General features: G+C 38.5%; 1 protein-coding gene across 6 annotated transcripts in view; it reads right to left on the reverse strand.

Annotated features, from left to right (window-relative positions):
• LOC120416167 (homeobox protein cut) overlaps positions 1-22,345 on the reverse strand; it is a 198,658-nt gene that overhangs the window by 30,226 nt on the left and 146,087 nt on the right. For 4 of the 6 annotated variants that reach the window (XM_052711180.1, XM_052711179.1, XM_052711178.1 and 1 more), the window contains exon 3: positions 1,271-1,363. The exons of 1 other annotated variant lie outside the window; for it this stretch is intronic. In XM_052711180.1, coding sequence (XP_052567140.1) covers positions 1,271-1,363 — 93 coding nt within the window. Of the gene's footprint in view, positions 1-1,270; positions 1,364-8,459; positions 8,884-22,345 lie in introns of those variants that run through there. One more of the 6 variants, XM_039577852.2, reaches the window with a different exon arrangement.

The following is a 22,345-nucleotide window of genomic DNA, read 5'->3' on the forward strand; positions in this document are numbered from 1 at the left end:
ACGCCCTTGCTCCCATCACGTCACTGAGGGTATGGAGCGACGAGAAATTAATAAGCATGCCCCCCCAGTCGAACCTTCATTAGAGAAGCAGGCAATCCACAACTCACAGCGAACGACCAAGGGAACACCCTACCGCGTATATAATATGGTTGGCGTAGTTGTCTTCAGTGAAATGTATGAATGTTAGAGTGGATGTAAGAGTTTTTTGAAAATAATAATGGAAAGCTCTCACCAAATAAATAATCCAAGGCTTAGGACATTTTGCGACATTCTCAAACTTGATGAAACTTGCGATCAGGTTGCCGAATTCTTGCACCACACGAACGACAGCAAGCGGCTTGACCTTAGAAGTTCCCGGGCGATGGCCATCACTCAGCACAGTCAATCAGTAAGCAATTGTTTGAACCCGTTGCAAATGTTGAAGCAAATTCTCGTCCACATCCAGCAGTATTTGAATGGCGTTGGTTCAGTAAGGACATTTCTGGTACACGGGGCTGGAACAACAGGAACGTATCATCGATGGCCACTTCGTAATTGCCGAAAAGGACACCTAAGTCTCCAAGTGATACAAATTTTACTCTTTTTAAGCGAAATTTAGGGACCAAAAAATGACAGAGGAAAAAAACGCGTCCGGTTGCGCGCACAGTTTACTTCGATCTCCTTTTGTGCGATTTTTTGTTTTGTGTATGGGAAAAAGGCGAATCCTTTTTTTCCTCCTCAACGCGAATGTGTGTTGTTTTCCGGCGAACAAAACACAGAAAAAAACGTGAAGTGCCTTCGTAAAGCATAAATTTATGCTCGCAGCATCAAACACACGTCGCGACGCGCCTGTCGGTATGCAAAAGTAAAAAAAAGGTTTGAGTCCCGGGATTTGAAAGGGGCGAGCTGCGCTGCGCCGCGCACCGCCTGGAGATAATATCTTAGATCCGTCATTGTGTCATATCAAGATCGGTGAAAAATTGCCTTCCCCGCAAACCCCCGTTCCGAGTGTCGCCGGTTGAAGCCGTTCCATTAGCGAAAATGCTCTCTGTGGCTTTCTTTATTCTTGCCAAGATGGAGCGCGCTCCGCAGGAGCGAATGAGAGGACTCATTATTGAAATGCATTTCCGTAATGGATTTATAGACGTTCGGTGAATGAAAATAGATAATAGCGATTTTTCTTGTTGTCTCTCGGCGAGGTTCGCCGACGTCGTTAAGTGATATGAAAATTATCCCTCTCTGCTTGGTCGAGGGGTGATTACGAAGGGAGAAAAGGCTAAGGGGTAGCTACCTTGCAGTCGTCATCGTCATCGCTCCCGCTGCTGTTGTTGTTGTTGTTGTTGTTGTTTACTTTTACGTTTGCCATGGAGTTTACTATACATACCTGCAAAAAAAAAGAGAGGGAGAGAGAAAACACATTTGTTAGATTTTTGGCTCGACTCGGTTGCATGCATGCAGGCGTTAGCCCAACTATAAATCATAATCAAATTATTTTTTGGGCAAAAAGGACCCCTCAATTAGGGGACCAGGAAACCGGTTATCCGATGCTCTGTGGAGTGTGTAATTTATGTAAAAGTCAGAACAATTTTTAAACCGAAATTAAATGTAACTGTCTTTGTGTCCGACACGGACACGTACGAACGGATTAGGGCGAACTTTTGCCGATCGAGGGTGGGAAATCTACTTCGGGTCTCCAAGCTGATTTGAGCGCCATCCCAGCGGAATTACATTACAAAATTATTTGAAATTATTTGATGTTGAAGTCATCTCAATCACGGACGTCAGAAATGATAAAACAAATCCATGTTCGAGTTGAATTTTGGAAGTGTTCAGTGTTCATCTCGATTATGGACGTCAAAGGTGATATACCAAATTCTTGTTTGACCCAAATTTTTGAAAAAGGTGAGTACAAGGGACTTCATTGTTAAGGGTAAGTACAAGTGTTTCATTTCTAAGGGGTAAGTACGAACTTTTTTTATAAATTTTGTCAATGATGTCAACTGTCAATTTTGTCAAATCGCTGTCAACTTTTCGAAAAGCGTCACAGCGCTTTTCTAAAATTTGACTTCGAAATGTCAAGAGCTTAGGTTAGTCAAGACGCGAACCCCAAACGTGTCTTGGCTAATTTTAGTTCAATTCACACCAATCAGATGGCGCTTTTCCAGATCCTCGAAGGGGGTCGCTCTTACTCAAATGAGAAATGGTCGTAAAAATCAAATGAAGCAAATGAGCGAAAAAATCTCCACCATAAATTCGTGTGCGGCTGAATTTAATTAGCCTGCAGTCGGTCCTTAATCGGGACCGACTCAAGTCTTTCTTTTCGTCCGTTTAATTTACCATTAAAATACAGTCGCTTTCGCTCGAAAAATCTCTGCAATGAAGTGTCCCCAGTCGCTCCATCCCCTGCGCGATTCGATAATAATCTCTAATCCAATAATCATTATCTTGGCGAAATTGGACTGCCCTCGTCGGAGGGAGGCCGGACCAGAGGACAATGTTTTTCCTTCGGCCAAGGATATAAACTTCGGCTTCGGTCACGCTCGACGTCCATCGACGTCCTTTCCGGAGGAAAAAAATCTCTTCCCGAGACTAGATATACATAAATTTCCTCTGATCTCGCTTCCTTTTTAGCCGATTTAAAAAATCGCTCAAGCTTGTCATTGAGATTGCCGTTTTGCAGGCTCGAAAAAAAACGGTTACTTAATTCACCATCAAAGCCATTCAATTAATTCCCCTGGACGAGCTCAAGAAAGAAAAAATAAGAACATTCAATTAGACCAACCGGGGCACATCCGTCACACCAGTAATCCCAATTACCGGAAAACGGTTCCTCACCATCGCCACCTCCCAAGCTAGCATGATTCAATCGAATTAATTTTTATGCTCCTTCGTAACCCACCCCAAAACAGAAAAAAAAAATCCTCATTATTTACACTCACTTTGGCGGCCTGCCCCGCGATCAAATTCCCTGCCCCCGCAAGGTAGGCAGCACGGAAGTCACGTCGTCAATCGAGAAGCAAGCTTGAAAAAACCCCAAGAAAGTAAACACTAGCGCTACTTCCTTCCCACTTTTAACGGTAAAACGAACCCCGAAAAAAAAAAACGCCGACTGTTACGACCTATCAATTCCCGGAAGAGGAGATCCTTGGTTCGCCCTGCGGGCGAAACAATAATAATGATATTAAGTGTCTTTAATTGTTTAATTAGAGCGGCGAAGCGAAGAAATTACGTCGCCGACGAAAAAATCCCCCGGCTCTATCGCTTTTCAATTAATATTCAAATTCGGCGGGGCGGCGACGCAAATTTTAACGGGCCGTATCGGGAAAAGTCGGGCGCGCGCTCCGGACGATTGGTAATCTGGGCTTGAAGGGGGTGGGTGAATTGATTTTTAACTTAATTATTGGGTTTTTTGGAAAATCGAACGCGTCACTTTGAAGTGAGAACGAAGTAGGCTTCGCAATAGCAAAGGTAGACCCGTTTGGCGAAGCGTTTGAAAATTGCGGGAATAGCTCAGTTGGTAAAGGCGCGCGTCCGATTTGACCCGGACGTCTGGGTTCGAACCCAGTCAGCGTCAGATTTTTTTTCAAAACCCAAATTTCTCCTTAATGAACCTTCAGGCAGCAGTCCATCAAGAGTTCCATTCATCACTTGGAAAAACATTATTCCAAGCGCTCCTCCCCCAACTTGACCAGTTTGATAGTTTTTCGGACGTCAGACGAACCCTTCAAAAATGAAAGATGATTTTGGGTGCTGGTCCATCCTTCCGGTCCGACCGAGCAACCTCAACCGTTCGTCGTCAATGTCGACTACCCCCACTCTCTCAAACTACTCACTTTGACGCAATCCACTCGCTTTCTGATTTATAATATTTAATAATAAAATAAATATCAAAAATGCAGAAAGGACCCTCTCCCCTTCAAGACACTTGTTCCGTTAGCGATGCAAGAGACGGGGTGAGCAATCGAGGAAAAATGTCACTCTCTCGGGTTTCGGCTGCTCCTTTGGCTGCCCGTCGCCGCCTCCTTCGATAAGTGACTAGTTGTGTCCATGGGATAGTGTGCGGAGCACACTGACAAACACACACACACACCCCAAAAAAAGGGAAATGAAAAGTGGAGGTTATGTTTTGGGACGTCATAATCAAAGTTGATTTTTGGAATACAAATTTCTCGGAATTTTGATTAAAAATATCCAGTGTTCGCTTGGGGTTTGCTATTTCTGCTGCTGCTCCCTCAAAGGTTTGAGGCGTTCCGTTGAAGGATGATAGTTGTCTGTGCCATTTTTCTCGCAGTCAATACTTGCGGGGGAGGTTGGGTGCCAAATTTTATGAATACAAAATTAATATCCTTCCGCTCCGAGAGATGACGTCGACCTCTCCCTCCTCCACCTTCTACGATTTCGAACGACAGAAAAAGATGCAAATTCCGAGCTGTTTTCGCACACACAGGAAACGGGTAAGGTGCAAAAATATCTTCGAGGCAAGTTTTCGGGGAGAATCGAATAAAATTATCCCTGTCCCTCCAACCAGCTTTTTTCGTCGCAAGCAGCTTAACCGACACACAATGTGAGGTAATTAATGCAATTACGGGTCGGGAAAAGTTCTACCTTTTACACGTCGTCGTCGTCGTCGTCGTCGGGAAAAAAGCGAAGAATGCCATGCCGATGCAAGTGTGAGAGTGAATTTGATTTTAATAAATTTTTAGCCGCTTTTTTGTGTGCTGCGGTTAATTCCGGTGGATTGGCAGGCTTTTCCAGGTGACACTGTTCACCGACACAATGGGTTTTCGAGGACTACTCGAGCATAAATATGAATATTAACTGACGGTTTGTGGGTTGCGAAAGAATTTTTGGGGTTCGCCTTCCCGATTACGGACGTCAGAGGTGATATACCTAATTTGTGGAGAAGGTTTTTTTTGAAGAGGTAAGTACAAGTGATTAGTTTGTAATTGTGTTGTAGCCAATTTTTTAAGAAGGTAAGTGCAAGTGATAACATTGTTATGGTATGTACCATCTGTCAATTCTGTCAACTATCAATATTGTCAAAACGACATTTCCAATAGCGCTATGTTCGACAAAGCGCTTCTAATATTGAAATCGAAAAGTCAACTCCGTCCAAGACTTGAATTAAGTTGATGTCTTCTCAATTACGGACTTCATAGGTGATATACCAAATCCGCATTGGTTATACATTTTGAAAAAGGTAAGTGCAAGTGTTTTTTTGACTTATTAATAAATGAAGTCTTCTAAATTACGGACTTCAGAGGTGATATATCAAATCCGTGTTGGAGCTTAATTTTGAAAAAAGGTAAGTACAAGTGATAATATTTGAAGTGTTCACTTTTAAATGGGTAAGTACAAAAAAATCTGTCAACTGTCAATTTTGTCAAATCGACTCAACATTTCAAATAACGCCAAGCGTGATTTGAAATGTAGTCGTCTAACATTCAACTCCGTTCAAGACTGTGTTGAAAGTTGCCAATCAATGCAAAGCCAACTCCATTTCCATAATAGGCAGTGTAATGCTTGGCTTAACCTGCAACAAACTTTCAATCAGTCTTGGGAGTCGGAATCGAACCCAGCCCCAATTCATTAAACATTCATAAAATTTCATCGTTCCATTTCATCTTCAACACCTCATCAACATCATCGTCGGTTCTAGAGCAGACACTTGAGATTAGGGCGCCCCCTCCCCCCTTTTCATCAGCCATTCAATCGAATTCAATAAATTAATTCAAGAGTATGTGATGTATCTGTTATAATTTATTAATAGAATTATTAAGTGAGTCGAGACCTCCTTTCCGCACACACACTGAAGTCGTCGTCTCCAGATAAGATTGGGAATGTGTGTAATTTCTCACTAACCCCCTCCCCCCCATCACGCTTGCCACCAAACTTATTGAAAGCCAGGAAATACTTCCGCTTCATGTATCGCACACACCAGTGAGAGTGGCTGCTTCCCTTGCTCGAATTCGGGAGCCGAGATAAGTGGTGGACCATATTCACCATGTTCAGCACAGCCGAAAATCGAACGCACTAGCTGGAAGACGACGACGTCGTCGTCTTGGAGCTTTTTGTTGTTAGAAATTCAAAGATAACACAATAAAATTGAATATTAATTGAATGATAAATAATACTCCAATTGCCGGTGAAGCTGCTGCCCGGGCTGGAAATTCTGTGGGAGCCTTTACAATTTGAATCTCAATACCGACCAAGCGAGAGCGGGTCTTTTCGGGGCACAGCACACAGTGCTGTGAGTTTGAATTGAAATGAATTACTAAACCAATTTATGAAATATATGCACAAACGTCCCTTTTCTGCACTCGCACAGTAGTGTGTGGCTGCCGTGAAAATAGTTCAACCCAGCGTCACTCGGTGTGAGTGTGCCGAGCGCGCTGGAGAATATGGAATTGAATACTAAATTGATCGTTTCCTTTTTTCGATAACTTGTTATATATTATTACACATATAAATTATGAGTGGCGAAGCCGGAGCTGGCTCATCTCTCGGGTCGTTCGCTCTGAACCGACGACGACACTGACTTCCCACTGAAGAGGGAGGGCTGTGCCACTGATGAAGCTCTGATGCAGATGATGAGAACGATGATATACAGTAACGGCTCACACACAGAGTCGTCGTATACGTGTAGTACGTATGGAGATTATCATTCAAACTGAATTGGTTCAGCGGCAGCACAGTCAGGCCATGGTGGGAAAATGCATTTATGTAAATTCGAATCCCGGGCCTCAGCAAACACCAACAGTTTGTGGAAAATTATGTCGCAATTCACTGACGGGGTTGGATGCACTTTTGAACTGAACGTAGCAATCTATCTCACGTATTGGTAATAAACTGCACAGTTTTGAAATCACTTTGAGCACGGTTTCCCGAACACGGACTTCAGCGTTGATATACCAAAGTTCATTTTTTTACACTCTTGATGTGGTTCCAGATCAACGGTAAGTACTAGTTGTGAGTTGCAGGTTCCCGATCACTTGGTAAGTACATTCTAGCTTTAACTGTCAATTCTGTCACTGTCACTAAAAAATATGTAGTTTGAGCACTAAGATCACTGTTCCCGAACACGGACTTCAACATCAATATACCAAAAATAACTTTTGGAAAACACTTGGACAGTTCCCTAACACGGACTTCAACATTGGTATACCAAAGTTATTATTTTACAAACTTGACGTAGTTCCAGATCAAACGGTAAGTACTCGTGGTGCGTGGCAGCGTTCCTGTTCACCTGGTTAGTACTATTCAGACTAAGCTGTCACTTTTGTCACTGTCACTATTTTTTAACACTCTAATGTGGTAGCTATAGATCACGGTTCACTAACACGGATTTCAACATCGATATACCAAAGTTAGTTTTTTGCATAACTTGATGTGGTTCCAGTTCAAACGGTAAGTACTTGTTGTGAGTTGCAGATTCCTGATCACTTGGTAAGTACATCTTAGGCTAAACTGTCACTTCTGTCACTGTCACTAATTCATAACGCTCTGGTCCATTTTCGAAAAAAAATGGAGCAGCTGTCCTTTATCTTCACTGATCACGCCACACACGCACACTGTCTTCTTTGTCCCACAATCACACTGAGTCATCTCGCAACGATTTCCATCGATCACCCATTTCCCATCAAAAGGACCACGAACAAAAAAAGTCCCCCTCGCATCCCAATCATCGCAGATGTATTCAAATTTTTCCGTTCCCTTCCACTAATGATACACACGTCAAAACCCTTTTCTCCAAAGATAATAAAAAGTGGCATTCAAATGAAAAATTGAATTCAAAGACTGCAGTAGGGCACACACAACAGACAGACACTGGAGAAGAAAAAAAAAACTCCAACCGGATGTCATAAATTATTGCACCGAACCGAATTCAGTACGGAACGCGGGAATCGTCATCGTCGTCGACGAAGTCGACGTCGCCCGAGAAGTGCACATATAAATCCAATAATAATGACAAAAACCGATCTACTGAACCTCGGCAGCAGCAGCAAAAAATCGCCTCATTTAAGAAACCGAAAAGGGGTTCGAGCGACTCCAAAGAAAATCACAAACCCCCGGCTCTGCAAGTGACAGAAGCACGCTCTGCGGAAAATGCGTAATGACGGGGGTCCCCAATGTTGGGTGCGACGCAGAGCGATGGGGGGAAAAACTGGAAAATGCATACAATAATTCATTTTCCAGTCGTGACGGCGTACTCCACGGTCTTGATACAGTTTTTCTTTTGCTGGATATAAAAAATCGTATCAAACGTGGTGAAGAGGGGGGAGCCCAAACAAATTCGCATCAAGTGCAGCATAATTCAGCGTAACTTGGAGGTTGGCTGCTACTGCACTCGTTTCGTTGCGTTGCGAAGAGGGTAATTGATTTATGTGCAATTTTAAAGTAACATAAATTATTTTCTTAAACAGTGCACAGTGCATGCTCGGGCGGTTCCAGGAATCGGCGCGCAGCAGTATCGCTCGTACCTCCATGACAAATTCTCGATCCCGGGCTCTCCACCGCAGCTTGCGTTTCTGGCCGCGTCGTGTAGATGGCGCTGTCCCGCACACACCCGACACGATCGTACGCGCGATCTCTCGCCAAGAATCGTTCGCGAGCGCGAACCCTTCGTCGTCTTCTTCGCAGACGAATCACTTATCAAAACACTTCTCTTCCTCCACCACTCTGCTTGTGTTCTGCACTCCACTGTTTCTTCACCGCTCCTTCTACACTGTTGTTGTCGTCGCGATGCCCACCATCGTCAAACGTACGAATTGCACTTGTTTTCTTCTTCACCACCACGCGCGCGCCTTCGTGCAACCATCTAGTTAGCCGGCACAGCTCTTTTTTTTTCGTTTCCACTTCTCGAATCCGCCGAACAAGAGACGAGCGCGTCGTGTGATCGCAGTAGGCGCAACCACTATCGTTACTGAGGAGCGCTGTTTATCTTCGATGCGTCAGAACCCTCCTGACTTCTGCTTCTGCCTTCTGCCTTCTCTCTCACTTGTCGGGGCTCTGTGTGTGTGTTTACACACTGACTGACTGTTGTGTTGCTGCGTTCTCTCAAACGGTGCGAGCGAGTTAGAATTATGCGGTGGGTCGAGAAGGGAAGAGAGAAGGTGCGCGCGGACGCGCACGCACACTTCCGCGCACCCCTCGCCACGTCAATCCCAGGAGATGTTTGAATTAGAGTGTGAGAGAGATCGAACTCGGTGGACGCGATTGCACGGCCTACTCGGAGGGCGACTGCGGTGGTATTGGTGGGTGAGGTGAGTGATTGAGGCGGCACTCACTCTCCCGGATTGCGTTTAGATCTATTGGCACCATTAGATCGGGGGCCCCTTCAATAAAACGACTATGGAACGGGAAGAGAGCGAGTGCGGTGGAGGGGATGAAGGCGAGTTCGTCCCTTTTTTTTCTTCTCGGAAGTTTATCGCCGTGTGTGCGTGTTTGTGAGTGTGCGGCCCCTGGTGGATCGTAAACCGGACCAGGATCGAGACGAATCAAAAATTAAGAGAAAGCAATAAAAAAAGCACAGTGCTGGCGGCTAGAATAAAATGGAGTTCGGGATTGTTCCGGGAAATTGCGATCGTTAACGCTAGATCGCCGTCATTGGTTCGAGAAGCTTCGAAGAAGTGCCGCGGAGCATTCCAGGGAAAGTTGATCGTTACCGCGGGGGAAGGTGTAGTAAAATTTAACAAGCGATCTCGTTAGGGAAGGTTTCCCGAACACGGACCTCAGCATCGAGGTATCGAAATTCGATGCTTGATGGTTTGAAGCGGTTCCAGCGTTCCGGAGTGTTTCAACTGGTAAGTACTTAGACAATTGGTAAGTACTGAGTAGTTTAAGCTGTCAACCTGTCAATCTGTCAAACTGTCAATCTGTCAAACTAGACTCATCTTGAGAGAGGTGCTGTGCATTTTTTTTTTCTATGAAAGACTTGCAAATAGCTTCCCGAACACGGACTTCAACATCGAGGTACCGAAATTCGATGCTCGCAACTTTGAAGTGGTTCCAGCGTTCCAGAGCGTTTCAACTCGTAAGTACTGAGTAGTTTAAGCTGTCAATCTGTCAAATAGTCATTCTGTCAAACTAGATTAAAATAGTCATCTTGAGAGGGGTGCTGTGCATTTTCTTTCAATCAAAGACTTGCACATTTCTTCCAAATCATTCGATGAAAAGTTGACAGATTAAGATGTCAATCTGTCAAATTAGGGCGATCCCGCTCATTGTTGTTTATCAGTGAAAGTTCGACCAGTCTAATGCACCGCCATAAATCACGGTCGATTCGAGAAATAATCACTGTTTGTCCCAATCGAGGCAGGCTCGAGTGCGCCATTAAAATATTTTAAACCACCTCGCGCTCGGATACTTTATACCTCGTGGACACGCGAACCCCGTACAAAATACGTAGCCCAAGAAGTTGTAAATTAATAAAGATCTCCTCGCCGGCGTCAGTTGATTAAAACACACACGAGGTGTACCTTTTAAAACAAAATCAACGCGCGAGATGGACAAAAGTGGCGAATATGTCACCGTTGATGAGGAGGGACAATAAAATTTATCATTTGAAAAACAATTATTCAGAGTTTTGTGCCCGCGAGAGAGAGAGGGCACTTTATCTCTAACGAAAGGCGATCGTAAAATCCGGAAAGATTACACAGCGAAACCTACTACGTGTCGCGGCGCGACCATAAACCTCGGGGATGGGTTATACCTACTAAAGTTGCAATAAATTTTTCTTAATCAATGTCATTGCACGCGGCTGCCTGCGGCAGCTAGATGAGGTCCAAGATGGCGGCGACTAATTAAACGCAATCACAGTGGTGTTGAAGAAGCGACTCTTTTTTTTCGTCAGTGTTTGTCTGCATAAGATCTGTATGTCACTTTTTTTTCGACGTAGTTTTATTTTCGGGGTAAGATCTTTTATGGTACGTTACACAACAATCGTCGTCATGATTTGAGCTCGATTTCACGAGAATTAAGCCACTCACACTGAAATGAAACTGCTGCTTACTTACTAACCTTTTTTTGTTTGGTTGGTTTTTTGATGAAGAGACGATGTCGTCTGAATAAATCAAAACGACTGTTTGACTGGCGAGGCAGAGCCCGTCGAGTCGACAAAGTCGACACACCACAATCTTCGAAATCACAAAACGTCGAGCTTCTTGGAAATGTAAACATGGGCACTTGCCGTGAGTATTATTACCTTTTTGTACTGTACCAAGCTGCTGTTGCTGGAGGGCAATTAAAATTATTACTCTATACCCCGCTAGATGAGGTACTATCGTTGGAGACAAGACGATGTTTTTGCCTGATGGACAAAAACAATGTGTGGAACGTTTTGCCAATCGGGCACTTGAGGCCGCTCAAGGATCCTTCCTCACGCTGCGCGTGAGTTGACAGATCTTGGGCGAGTAATTTAATAAGTGGATCGTTAAAATTCAATTAAATCTGGCTGAAAATGACCACGCGCACTAAGTGTCCGATGGCGCGACAATTAGCTGCGACGATTATGGCCTCCCGAATGATTCAGCAACTTCTCTATTACGGACTTCAACATCGAGGTACCTGAATAACTTGGCCGTTAATTTGAAGTGGTTCCAGCGTTGCAGAGCGTCTCAACCGGTAAGTACAAACTAGTTTTGAGCTGTCAACACTGTCAATTTGTCAATCTGTCAAAACCAAAAATAAGAAAAATCTCAAAATTTTGATTTATTCCAAAAAAGCAATCCCAACTCTCAAACGATTGAAGTCAGTCAAACGAAAAATAATCTGGCCCCGGGAAAAGTTTTTCCACGCGCGGGTATAGATTTCTATAATTTATTTTATAATTGATATGCAAATCCACAGCTCCGCAGCAGCTACAGCTTCAGCCAACTGTTCCGGGGGACTTTTCCGGAAGTCACCGCGTGGAAAACAATTGCGCTGGCTGGCTCGAACGACGAAGACGACGACGCCGGAAAAGTAATTTTCAATTCAATTCCTCTCCATCGGGAAAACGAAATGTTTCTGGATTCTCGCGGTCGCTCGCTCGTTGGTGTGGTAGACTTTCTTGTTCTGTGGAAAGGATGACCCGAAGAGGTCGATGTATCGAAGTTTGATTAGATTGGTGAAATTTGATGGGTTTTTGGTAAGGTCGATATAATAATTTCAAACATTCACTCAAATTTAAAATTAAAAGAAAAGAGCTCCCAAAAAAATGATGATTTTTTTTTAATTTTGTTTAATCCATTTTTTGTCAAATTAATTATTTGGTACTGAATTTGTACCTAACAATTATACAAAAATATTGGAAGGCTCTTGACAAATTTTTTTTCAAGGATCACTGCGGGTTCTAAAAAATGACGAATTTATGAATTTCAGCTAATTGGATATTTCAGTTGAAAAAAATTGTTGAAATTTTATGGGTCATTGTTAAGGTCAATTTATTTATTTTAAACATTCACTCAAACTAAAAATAAAGAGAAAGAGCACCCACTATTTTGTTTGACAAAAGTTTGTAAATTTAGTAATCCAGAGGTCACCGGTTCGAATCCCGGGGCGGACGCAAAAAATTCTAAGTGTAAATATAGGTATTCGATGCCCTCTCCCCGTGCCATACCTTCACACTTAGGAAACCCGGGAGGCGGAGTCTTGTCGCAAAAAGAACGATACACGCCTGTGGATTCGTTGACGAAACCGCATGGTTTAAGAGGGCCACATTATAAGGTGTTACGTCGATTCCGTTCCGTTTATTTTTTTAAAAGTATTTCAAGTATTTTAAATATTTTAAGTATTCGAAAATTCGATGAATAGAAATTTCGTCCAATGGAAAAATCGACAGACGATAATTTGCATGAACGAATCAGAAGTTTAATAATGAATAAATCAATTAGTTTCGTGACTTAATTCTTTCAAACATGAGCATACCATTGGACTATTTTGAAGATGAATCAAATTAATTTCTGTGTGTTCTCGCATTATTTTAAACCAGAGTAGTTCTTTATAAATAAGTTGAGTTTTAAAAATGTATTTCTATTGGTTTATGCCTTCTTTTAAACTTAAGAAGTCCTCAGAAAATTGTTTAAAAATGACCAGTAATTTATTTATATTCAACACGATCAATTTTAGAATTGTTTAGCTTTTATTGAGGCAGTTGATTTTTATTTATTTCTGTTAGTTTTGCATTCTTACGAAAGTGTGCTATAATTTGTAAATAAATAGGTTAAAAAAGTTCTGTGAATTTTTGCAGTTGCAGATATTGTTAAACATTAGAAGATCTTGAATTTGAATCTTTTTATTTTATGCATTCATTAGAAGATTACAGTTTCTTTTTTTTTAGATAAAAAAAATAAAAATAATAAAAATAATTCTGTAAGTTTTCTAAAAAAACATTTGTTTTCCAGCAACACAGTAAAAAGTAAATCATGGTAATATTAAACCTGGGAAGATACATCTTTTATGTCAGAAAAATGTGTAATTTCACCTCTGAAAATGTGTAATTCTACCACTTTTCTGGTATGATGTCACTTTTTCAGTAAAAATTGAGGCAAAATTACATCTTTATAGAGGTTGTTACAATGTTACTGTGGAAACAAGTAATTTTGAATTTTAATTATTGCATGTGGATAAGCAAGTGTATGCCATGTCTGGGTTTTTTTTTGTGTAAAGGTCCAATAAACCAAATTTCCAGTTTTTGCTTTTTGGGTGTATTTTGCAACGCGCTTTGAGTGTCTGGGGTATTAAAAAAACACGCCGAAACAAGTCGAAAAACTGAAAATCTGGTTTATTGGACCCTTTTTGGAAAAACAACTCGCTTGGGCAGAATTGTTTACATGTTTCATTTGAACATGGCCATGAAGGCGATTGTGTATATAAGTTTTTCATGAGTTATTTACATTAATTTTATAAATAATTCAGCTCAGTTCAGAATATGATTTTGCAGAATTTTAGCAGCCAAACAATTTTAGTTTATGGCAGTTATTGCCATAGAGGAATACAATGCTTCTTTTATGATTTTTAGAGCAATCAAAAATCGATATTTGCCAAATATTTTGCAAAAAAACAACAACAAAAAATAATCGATTTCCTTTTTTTTTGGCACAAAAATTAATTCAAAGCTTTTTTATGATTTTTTAAGGCACAAAAAAAACTTTTGGCGAAACGACTCGTTCACCGAATTGTCCATTCGTCAAAACGACTTTTGTCAAATATTTTGCAAAAAAAAAAACAAAACAAAACAGAATTATCGATTTCGGCGATACGAATTTCGGCAAATATGTTTCAAATAACAAAAAAAAAATGATTTGCCGTTTAAAAAAAATTCGGCGAAACGTCCCATTCGGCGAAATGTTTTCATTCGGCAAAGCGACTGTTGCTTAATTTTTTTTGTATATTTAGGCCGATGCAAATATTTTTAAAAGTTTTTGTCCCTCGGCTCTGGCCGGAGTCGAGGGGCCGGAGTCGAGGGGGGGGGGGGCAAAAAAATAAAAAAATATAAATATTAAAATAACATGTCATAGTTTCAACATTTGCATGGAAAAAGTGTTTTAAAATGTATTTTACACTAGTTCAGTTGTTTTGCAATAAAAGTTTTCAAAAAATGTAAAATTTGACGAAAACAAAAATTTTAGCGAAAAAAAAACTTTAGCGATAGTAGACATCGAAAATTTTCAAAAATTCAAAAGATTAAATCAACCCAAACATGCTAAAAATGATTCTAAACGCAGGGGAATTCATTTTAAATTGATTTTAACTAATTGCACTTAAATTTTCATAAAAATATTGAAGTTTTTTGAAAAAATATTTTTTTGCCCCCTGATTTTTCGAGCCAACATTGAGGGGGGGGGGGGGGACAAAAACTTTAAATAAAATTTGTACCAGCCTTAGCAAAAAAATATATACAGAGCTTTGCCCATGATTATTTCAGCAAAAAAAAATATTTTTTTTGATGAAACATCCTTCAGTGAAACGTCTCATTCAGCGAAACAACGTTTGGCGAAATGTCCATTCGGTGAAATGTCCAGTAGATTGAATTTTTATCAAGACTCCAAAATATCTTAAGTATTTTTTCCAGTATTTATTGTATTTTAATGCTATTTTAAATTTATAAAGTATTTCAAGAGAGCCGCAGCGTTTTTATTTTGATAAAATATAAAAAATGAGAAGATCAGAAAACTAGTTTAATTCATCAAAATTTCTAGCCAGATTTAGAAGAAAATAAGTAAAATATACAAATTTTATCAGTTTAAGAAGTTATTTAAAACTGCAAATACAATATTTTTTCTAGGAGTATTAACTTTTTTTTTGCAAATTTCGTAATCAATTGGGTTAATTTGATATTTGGATCAAAATATTCTTGATTTTTTATTTTTTTGAAAGAAATAATTGCGAGATTTTTTTTCTATTGAAGATAAGAAAACTGATTTTTGTATTATGTTGTGCTAATTTATAATTTACTTGCACAGAAAAAAAATCATGGTAATATTACATCTGGGAAGGGGTTATGTCAGAAAAAAGGTGTAATTTTACCACTGGAAATGTGTAATTTTACCACTTTTCTAGTGAAATGTCACTTTTTCAGTCTAAATTGAGGTAAAATTACATCATAAAAGAGGTAATATTCAACCTTCCAAAATTACAGCTTCCAAATTTACATTATTTTTTTCTGTGTGGATGAAGATGTAACCCGGATAAGTTATTGAAAAGCTTATTTGTAAATCCATATTGTTTTCATTTGTGTTACCTCCTCTAGATTTTTCATTTTCATTTCAATGGAGTCTCCGAAAGAAATTGATCATATCATAAATTTTAGTTATTTTGCTCAAAAATTGTAAATTTGAAAAACAACATTTTCGTGGCATTTTCTAATATTCATCCACTCTGAAATCATAACTCACATCAAACTCGAGAACGGGTTATCCCTTTCCCTGCTGTGTATCTCGAGAGAGAGATCGAGCAAGTACATTTAATTTTCTAATGAAAAATATAAACAAAAATATGTATGGATTTTGCGTTTCGTTCCGGCGAAAGCTTCGCGCGGAGGAGTGCGGTTTTCCCTCCTCATTCTCCCAACAGGGAAAACCGAGGAAAACCGGGGTTTCCACACACACACAGTTCCAGTGTTATCCCGCAGATATCGAAGCAACAAAATCTGCATATCTATGGATCTGAGTCGCTCCTCCTCGCAGTCGTCGTTAGAAGTTTGGGTGGAAAACTGGTTTTCCGCACTTCACAATCAGAACGGTTCCAATTTTTGAAATGCGGTATATGAAAACTCATTCATATATTTATTGTATAAAATAATCAAACGACAAACGCGCGATGTCTCGTACCCCCTTCTAGGTTGGTTGGTTGGAAGGTTGAATTTTCACAAAGCAGGGGGTGGTGTGAGGAAAATTGGAAATAATACCAAAACCGTGAGTGAGGACACATAAAAAAGAAGCATTCCAGCAAAAACAATGGGATAATATACAAATGAGGAAAAGTGCCGCAAAAGACGACGACGACGTGCAGGAGTGGAAAATATGACAAACAATCAAATACAAAATTTGAGCTCTCTGGAGAAGAGGCTTTTGTCTCATTTCATCCCTCGAAGGCATCAACCCTCAACCATTCTACACACACGTTAGGAGATGAAAACGCCGTCGTGGTTCGATTTTTAATCATTTTCCTTGTGTGTGAGGGCGACGACGACGACGACGACTGTTCCAGCGTGTCAGCGTTTGAAAAAAAGAGGGTAAGAGGTTATTATTCCCGAATTCAAATGAAAAATCAAACCCTCACCACCCACCCACTCTTTCCACCCGAGCGACGCAGAAAAGGGTTAATTTGTGGGGTTGTTTCTCTTGCTGTCTCCGAGAATTTTTAAGGGGTTGGAAAAAATCGACAGCGCCTTCCAGCACACACACACATGTGCGGGCTAAAATAACACACACGCACGCTTCAAAAGTCGTAATTCGAAATAATAAACATAAAAAGTCACTCACTCATTTCAATAATATCCCTTTTTTCGGCACAGGCGCCAGCGGCAAGCAAACCCTTTCTGCTTGCCCGGGAAATCCCTCCCCCCGCCCCCCACTTCCTCCGGAAAAAAGGCTCGCACTCGTTTTTATCTACAGACCGTACTCGCATGTGTGAGCAGAGGACACCCTCACACATCAAACCCACTTGGCCCAATTAATAACGGAGAAATTTGAATATATAATTCATGTCAGCCAAAAATTGATGGAAAATTTGGCTGATGGAAGCGAAATTTTTACCCGGAAAAGTCCCCCCCCCCCCCTCCAACCCAGCAACGCTTGACTGCACAGCCAAACGACGACTCAAGGATCACCTCAGCAGCGGAGCAGCTGCTGGGAGTGACAAAAGTCCTGCCTGTCATCCGACTACTCATCATCAGCCAAAAACGTCCTGGGCGCCACATTAGCTTCCAAAAGGACACACGCACGCACTCATGAGGAGTGACACACGTGGAAAGGAAGGAAGGATGCTTTTGGGATTCGTCATTGGAGCAGATCGATCGAAAATGCGGGACACGTTTCGGGTGTTTGATTATTAAAATTAAAGTTGGGTTGGATTTGAAATTATGTTCTTACATGATGTTTTTTTAATGAAAATTTGATCAACTTGATAAATTAGAACATTATATAACCAAAAAACAAAACAAACAATCTTTTTTTCAGATAAACGTTAAGTACTAGATATGTCCTTCGAATTTAAAACATTTTCAATTAAAAACATTTTTATAAAACCAACTACATAGAAATATCACACAGCAGTGTTGCCAGATCTTTAAAAAATCAAGTGTCCAGAATGGTCTTGTTAATACTATTAAACGGAATACAATGGGTTGTTTCAAAAAACGTTTGAATTATTGATGTCGAATAACCACTTTTTGGTTAACGTCACTTAAATGAAATAACCCGAGCAGACGGTAATAACTTGGGAATAACATTTTTTGATATTTGAAAATACTAGGCCAATAACATTTTATGTTATTTATAACAAGATTTGTTATTCGCCGTTATGATTTTTTTGTTATTGGATTGTTATTGAAATAACAGACAAATAACATTTTAAATTATTCTTCGAACAAATCTTCGTTATTATTTTTTGTTATTTTAACAACTAATCCGATCATCCTAATAACAGTTGGAGGTATTCTTCCATAACAAAAAATGTTATTCCCAAGTTGTTCTGGCTTTCAATCAATTTCAGACCAATAACAAATTTTGTTATGATAACATAAACTGTTATTGATATCTTATGCAAAAATGGATTTTGCAAGAATATTCCATAACACTTTCTGTTATTTTAACAGTATTTGTTATTGAAATGGCATGAATTTAGTTATTACCGTCTGTTCGGGAAAGAATAATATTTGAATTGCAGATTTGAGAAATAACAATATTTTGTTTTCTCTTTTTCGTCATTTTTTAGTTTTTGCGCGCGGTGCGTCAAATACACCAGATTTTTTTTTTCACTGTCTAGATTTTTTGAGCATCAAGTTTTTTTTTCCTTAAAATCCCAACAAATGGCCTTTCATTTGCGTCCAAGAGGGTAGAAAAGCGCGAAGTAATGATTATTCGAAATAGTGCTCTTTTCAAGTTGAACTGCTGCATAAATACGCTATTTTTTTACTCGATTATCCGAAGCCTCCATTATCCGAAGTTTCGATTATCCGAAGTTCGATTATCCGAAAGTTTGGGACTTCAGATAATCGAACCACGAACAAAAATTTGTTTTCGTATTTTTTTGTTTTCTTACTTTTAACAAGAAATTGGAGTTCTGCGTGGTTTAGAGTAGTTAAGGGGTCATAGTTGAGCGTAACAATAAAAAATAAGACATCGAAAAAAAAATCGAATCGTGAGATTATCCGAAGTTTTGAATCAAAACTTTTGATTATCCTAAGTGAAATTTTGCCAAAGCCTTCGGATAATCAAGTCTGGACTGTACTCTAATTTAATAAATATTTTTTTTTACATTTCGTGATAGTTTTGGCCAAAAACTGAAATTTTGACAACAAATGTAAATTTATTGTTGTTGTATAAAGTACTTTTATTTTTATAAGATAGAATTTTATATTTTGGAATGTAGAATTTTAAATGTTTTAAAATATTAAATGTAAAAATGTGCAAAAATCTAAAAAACATCGATTTAGAACTAATTTTTAAATTTAATCTATAGATATTGCAAATACTAACAAAATGACGTTTGAAAAGATTTTTTGAACATTTTAAGTTTTTTTTATCTAAAATTATTAATTTTCCATGAAAAACCCTGATTTTACATATTCAAATAACAAATTACAATTTTCAAACAATCTTTAAAAAAATCTTTTTGAAATGCTGTGCAAATTGAAAAAAAAACGATTCAATGTATTTGAAAAAAAAAATAAAAAACGTATTAAACGATTCAAAATAAAAAAAAAACACAACATTTAAATTTATGTGCAAAATTCAGTTTTTTACTAAATACCGATTTTAAAAACACTTTTTTTGATAATTTGCAATTGAAATTTCATACTTGGAATTTTAAAATGAGTTGTTCAACAGAAAAGTTCGTTTCTAAAAAACATAAAATTTACATAAAATTCCTTATTTTTGAATACTTAAATTTGTATATAATCCAATAAAGGTGCCAAACAAAATAAAATTTTGAAAAAAAATCACAATTTTTTATATTTTTTTAAAGTTCTTACATTTTTACAAACTACCGAATAAATATTGGGAGTGTTGCTCAACATAAAAAATTGAAAAGTATCTTCAAAGCAAGATTTCAAATTTAAAACTAGAAAAATTTCAATATTAGAAAAGCATTTTATTTATACTTTGCAATTAAGATATCGAACCAAGTGAAATTTTGAAAGCATTTTCTCAAATTTACAAAATGATTCTTTTTTCGTAAAATGACATGTTTTTAAGTATAAAACATACAAAATAATAATTATTTATTTGTTACAAATTCTAATTTATTTATGAAGTACCGTGGTCTTCGAAAATACTAAAATGTTCATATTTTTCATAACTGGGTACCGTCATCAGGGGTGATATTGGGTCTGGGGGGTGAGAGAGGGTCATACAAAAAAGCAGAAATTTATGTGACCCAATCTCATCACCAGACCCAATGTCGGTATCAAAAGACGCAAAATAAAAAAACACGAAATTGAAGATTTATGTGCTGAATTCCGATTTTTTGTTCCAAAATACCTTTAAAACAAAAGTTCTTGAAATGTTTTTTTACAAAATTATACTTTTAGGTTAAAAAAAATTAAAAAAAATATTGGAGTGAAGAGTGAACGAACCGAGATTATTTTCCGATTCAAGAAAAACTCTTTAAATTTTAAGCACGACCAAACTTCTGATTGATCCCCTTCGGACCAATTTCAACTCGCTATTGATTCACAATTTAAGCCAAAACTTTACCCAATAATCCATCAATCAAGAAGCGCGCTCAACCCTCCGCCCTCCGGTCACGAGCTCAAAACTTCTTTATCGTGATCGAAACCATGAAAAACTCTGTCCGTGTCTCGTCAAACATCAAACATTTTGCCGATATTTAATCAATATAATTACCGACTACGGGGACAAAGTTTTATCATGAAAGTCATCATCGGAGCACCAGGTCTGTCTTCGGCGGCGGCGTTCATTTCTTCAAGTTCCCCCCGAAAAAAGCAAGGGCGAAGCTAATTATAAATTCTATATTTGCCGGGGAAATTATCTTTTTCGATGTCGTGTTTTTCGGGGAAAATTTATGTCCCTGAGCGAACCCACCCTCTCCCTCCCCCCTTCTCATTGCTGTTTGCCGAAAGGATGAGCGGATCCTTTAATTCGTCGTCGTCGGCAGCTGGTTCTTGGTTCTGAGGGTGGAATGTTGCTCGAAAGATAAAAGCAGCAGCAGCATTAATCCCAATGTCATTGATTTCTGATGGTGCTCCGCAGCGCCGGAGTTTTTCACCCCCTCCGACTGTCGGAAAGGGTTATGGCGAGAAGAATTCCATCGGGAGGAGATGCAAATGTGGCAGCGCACCCCTTTCGACGTCGTCGATCAGCTCTTTTTAAATTTTGCTGTTGGTGCTGCTGGCTGCTGGCTGCTGTTCTTCGAGTGATGTACATAATATTTAATTTACGTTCCGTAATCCCATTCCATATGCAAAACAGACGAAATTTTCGGGAGGAAAGGGTTAAAAGAAGAAGCTCGATTCGATCCACCTAGTTGGGTGGAGAAACTGAGGGTGAGCTGCACTTTTGTCTTGAAATCACGAAATTCTCGAGGAATTTTAAAAGTTTTGGTTGTATTTATAACAGTTTTGCAAAATTAGCTAAATAACTCAAAATGTCTCATACGTAAAGTTTATTTGAAATCTTTTTTAGTTAATTAATTTTAGTTAAAATTAAGTAAAATATCCGAAAAATTATAGCTCAAGAAATGAAATTCACCAAAATTAATTAATCTAACGCTAATATTTTACCTAAAATATTTCTCACAAAAAAGTTAAACTGCAGCTATTTTGAGGCAAAAAATGGTGGGTAGAATGTTTTAATTTGTTTCCATCCAAAAATTACTCACGTTTTTTGCGTATTTCAAATTCATTTATATATTAACAAAAAATAACTCAATTTGGCAAAATATGGAGACTGGTTACTAACTCTCGTCGTTTGTTAAACTCTCTGCTGTATAAACTTTGTTTTTAAATTTTTGGTTAATTTTAAGGAGGTTATTTCGAGCAACCGTTGTTTCAAATACATCAAACTTTTCATTTTTTGTTGTTTGTTTTTTTTCTATTATAATTTTTGTATCATCCTCCAAAAAATTTGCCTTTTTCTTTATTGCGAATTCTTTTAATTATTTATTAACTTTTTTGATTCTTTAACTTTTTTATTTTTTTCATATTTAACAATTACTTTTTATTGTTTACTTTGTTTGACTTAAAATATTGGGAATATTAGTCAAATACACAACCAAAGTTGTTCCCTGAAATTTTTCAATACATTGGCGAAATTGCTTAAAACAAGTGAAATCATAAAACCTGTTTTTTTTTCTTTAAAAAATTAGAGGAGTTCTTTCCAATGCTTATTGAAGATCAAACATTGGTTGAAAAAAATGTTTCTTGTGAATTGTAGAGGTTTTATAAAAATAAAGCTATTTTTTCTTAAAATAACGATCCACCTAAACTGCTTAAAAATAAAAAATAAAAAAAATTAACTTAATAAGAATTATTTTCATCCTATTTTTTAACTTTGCCGAAAAATAACAAATTTTGAAGTACTATTTTTTGTGATGTTTTTTCAAAAATAATTTTTTCATGAGACAATTTTGAACTTGTTAAAAATGTATGCGAGAGTTTGATAAATAAATCGAAATTTTTACATTCACATTCTTTACTTTA

Source organism: Culex pipiens, chromosome 3, assembly GCF_016801865.2.
Source record: "Culex pipiens pallens isolate TS chromosome 3, TS_CPP_V2, whole genome shotgun sequence".
NCBI lineage: Eukaryota > Metazoa > Arthropoda > Insecta > Diptera > Culicidae > Culex > Culex pipiens.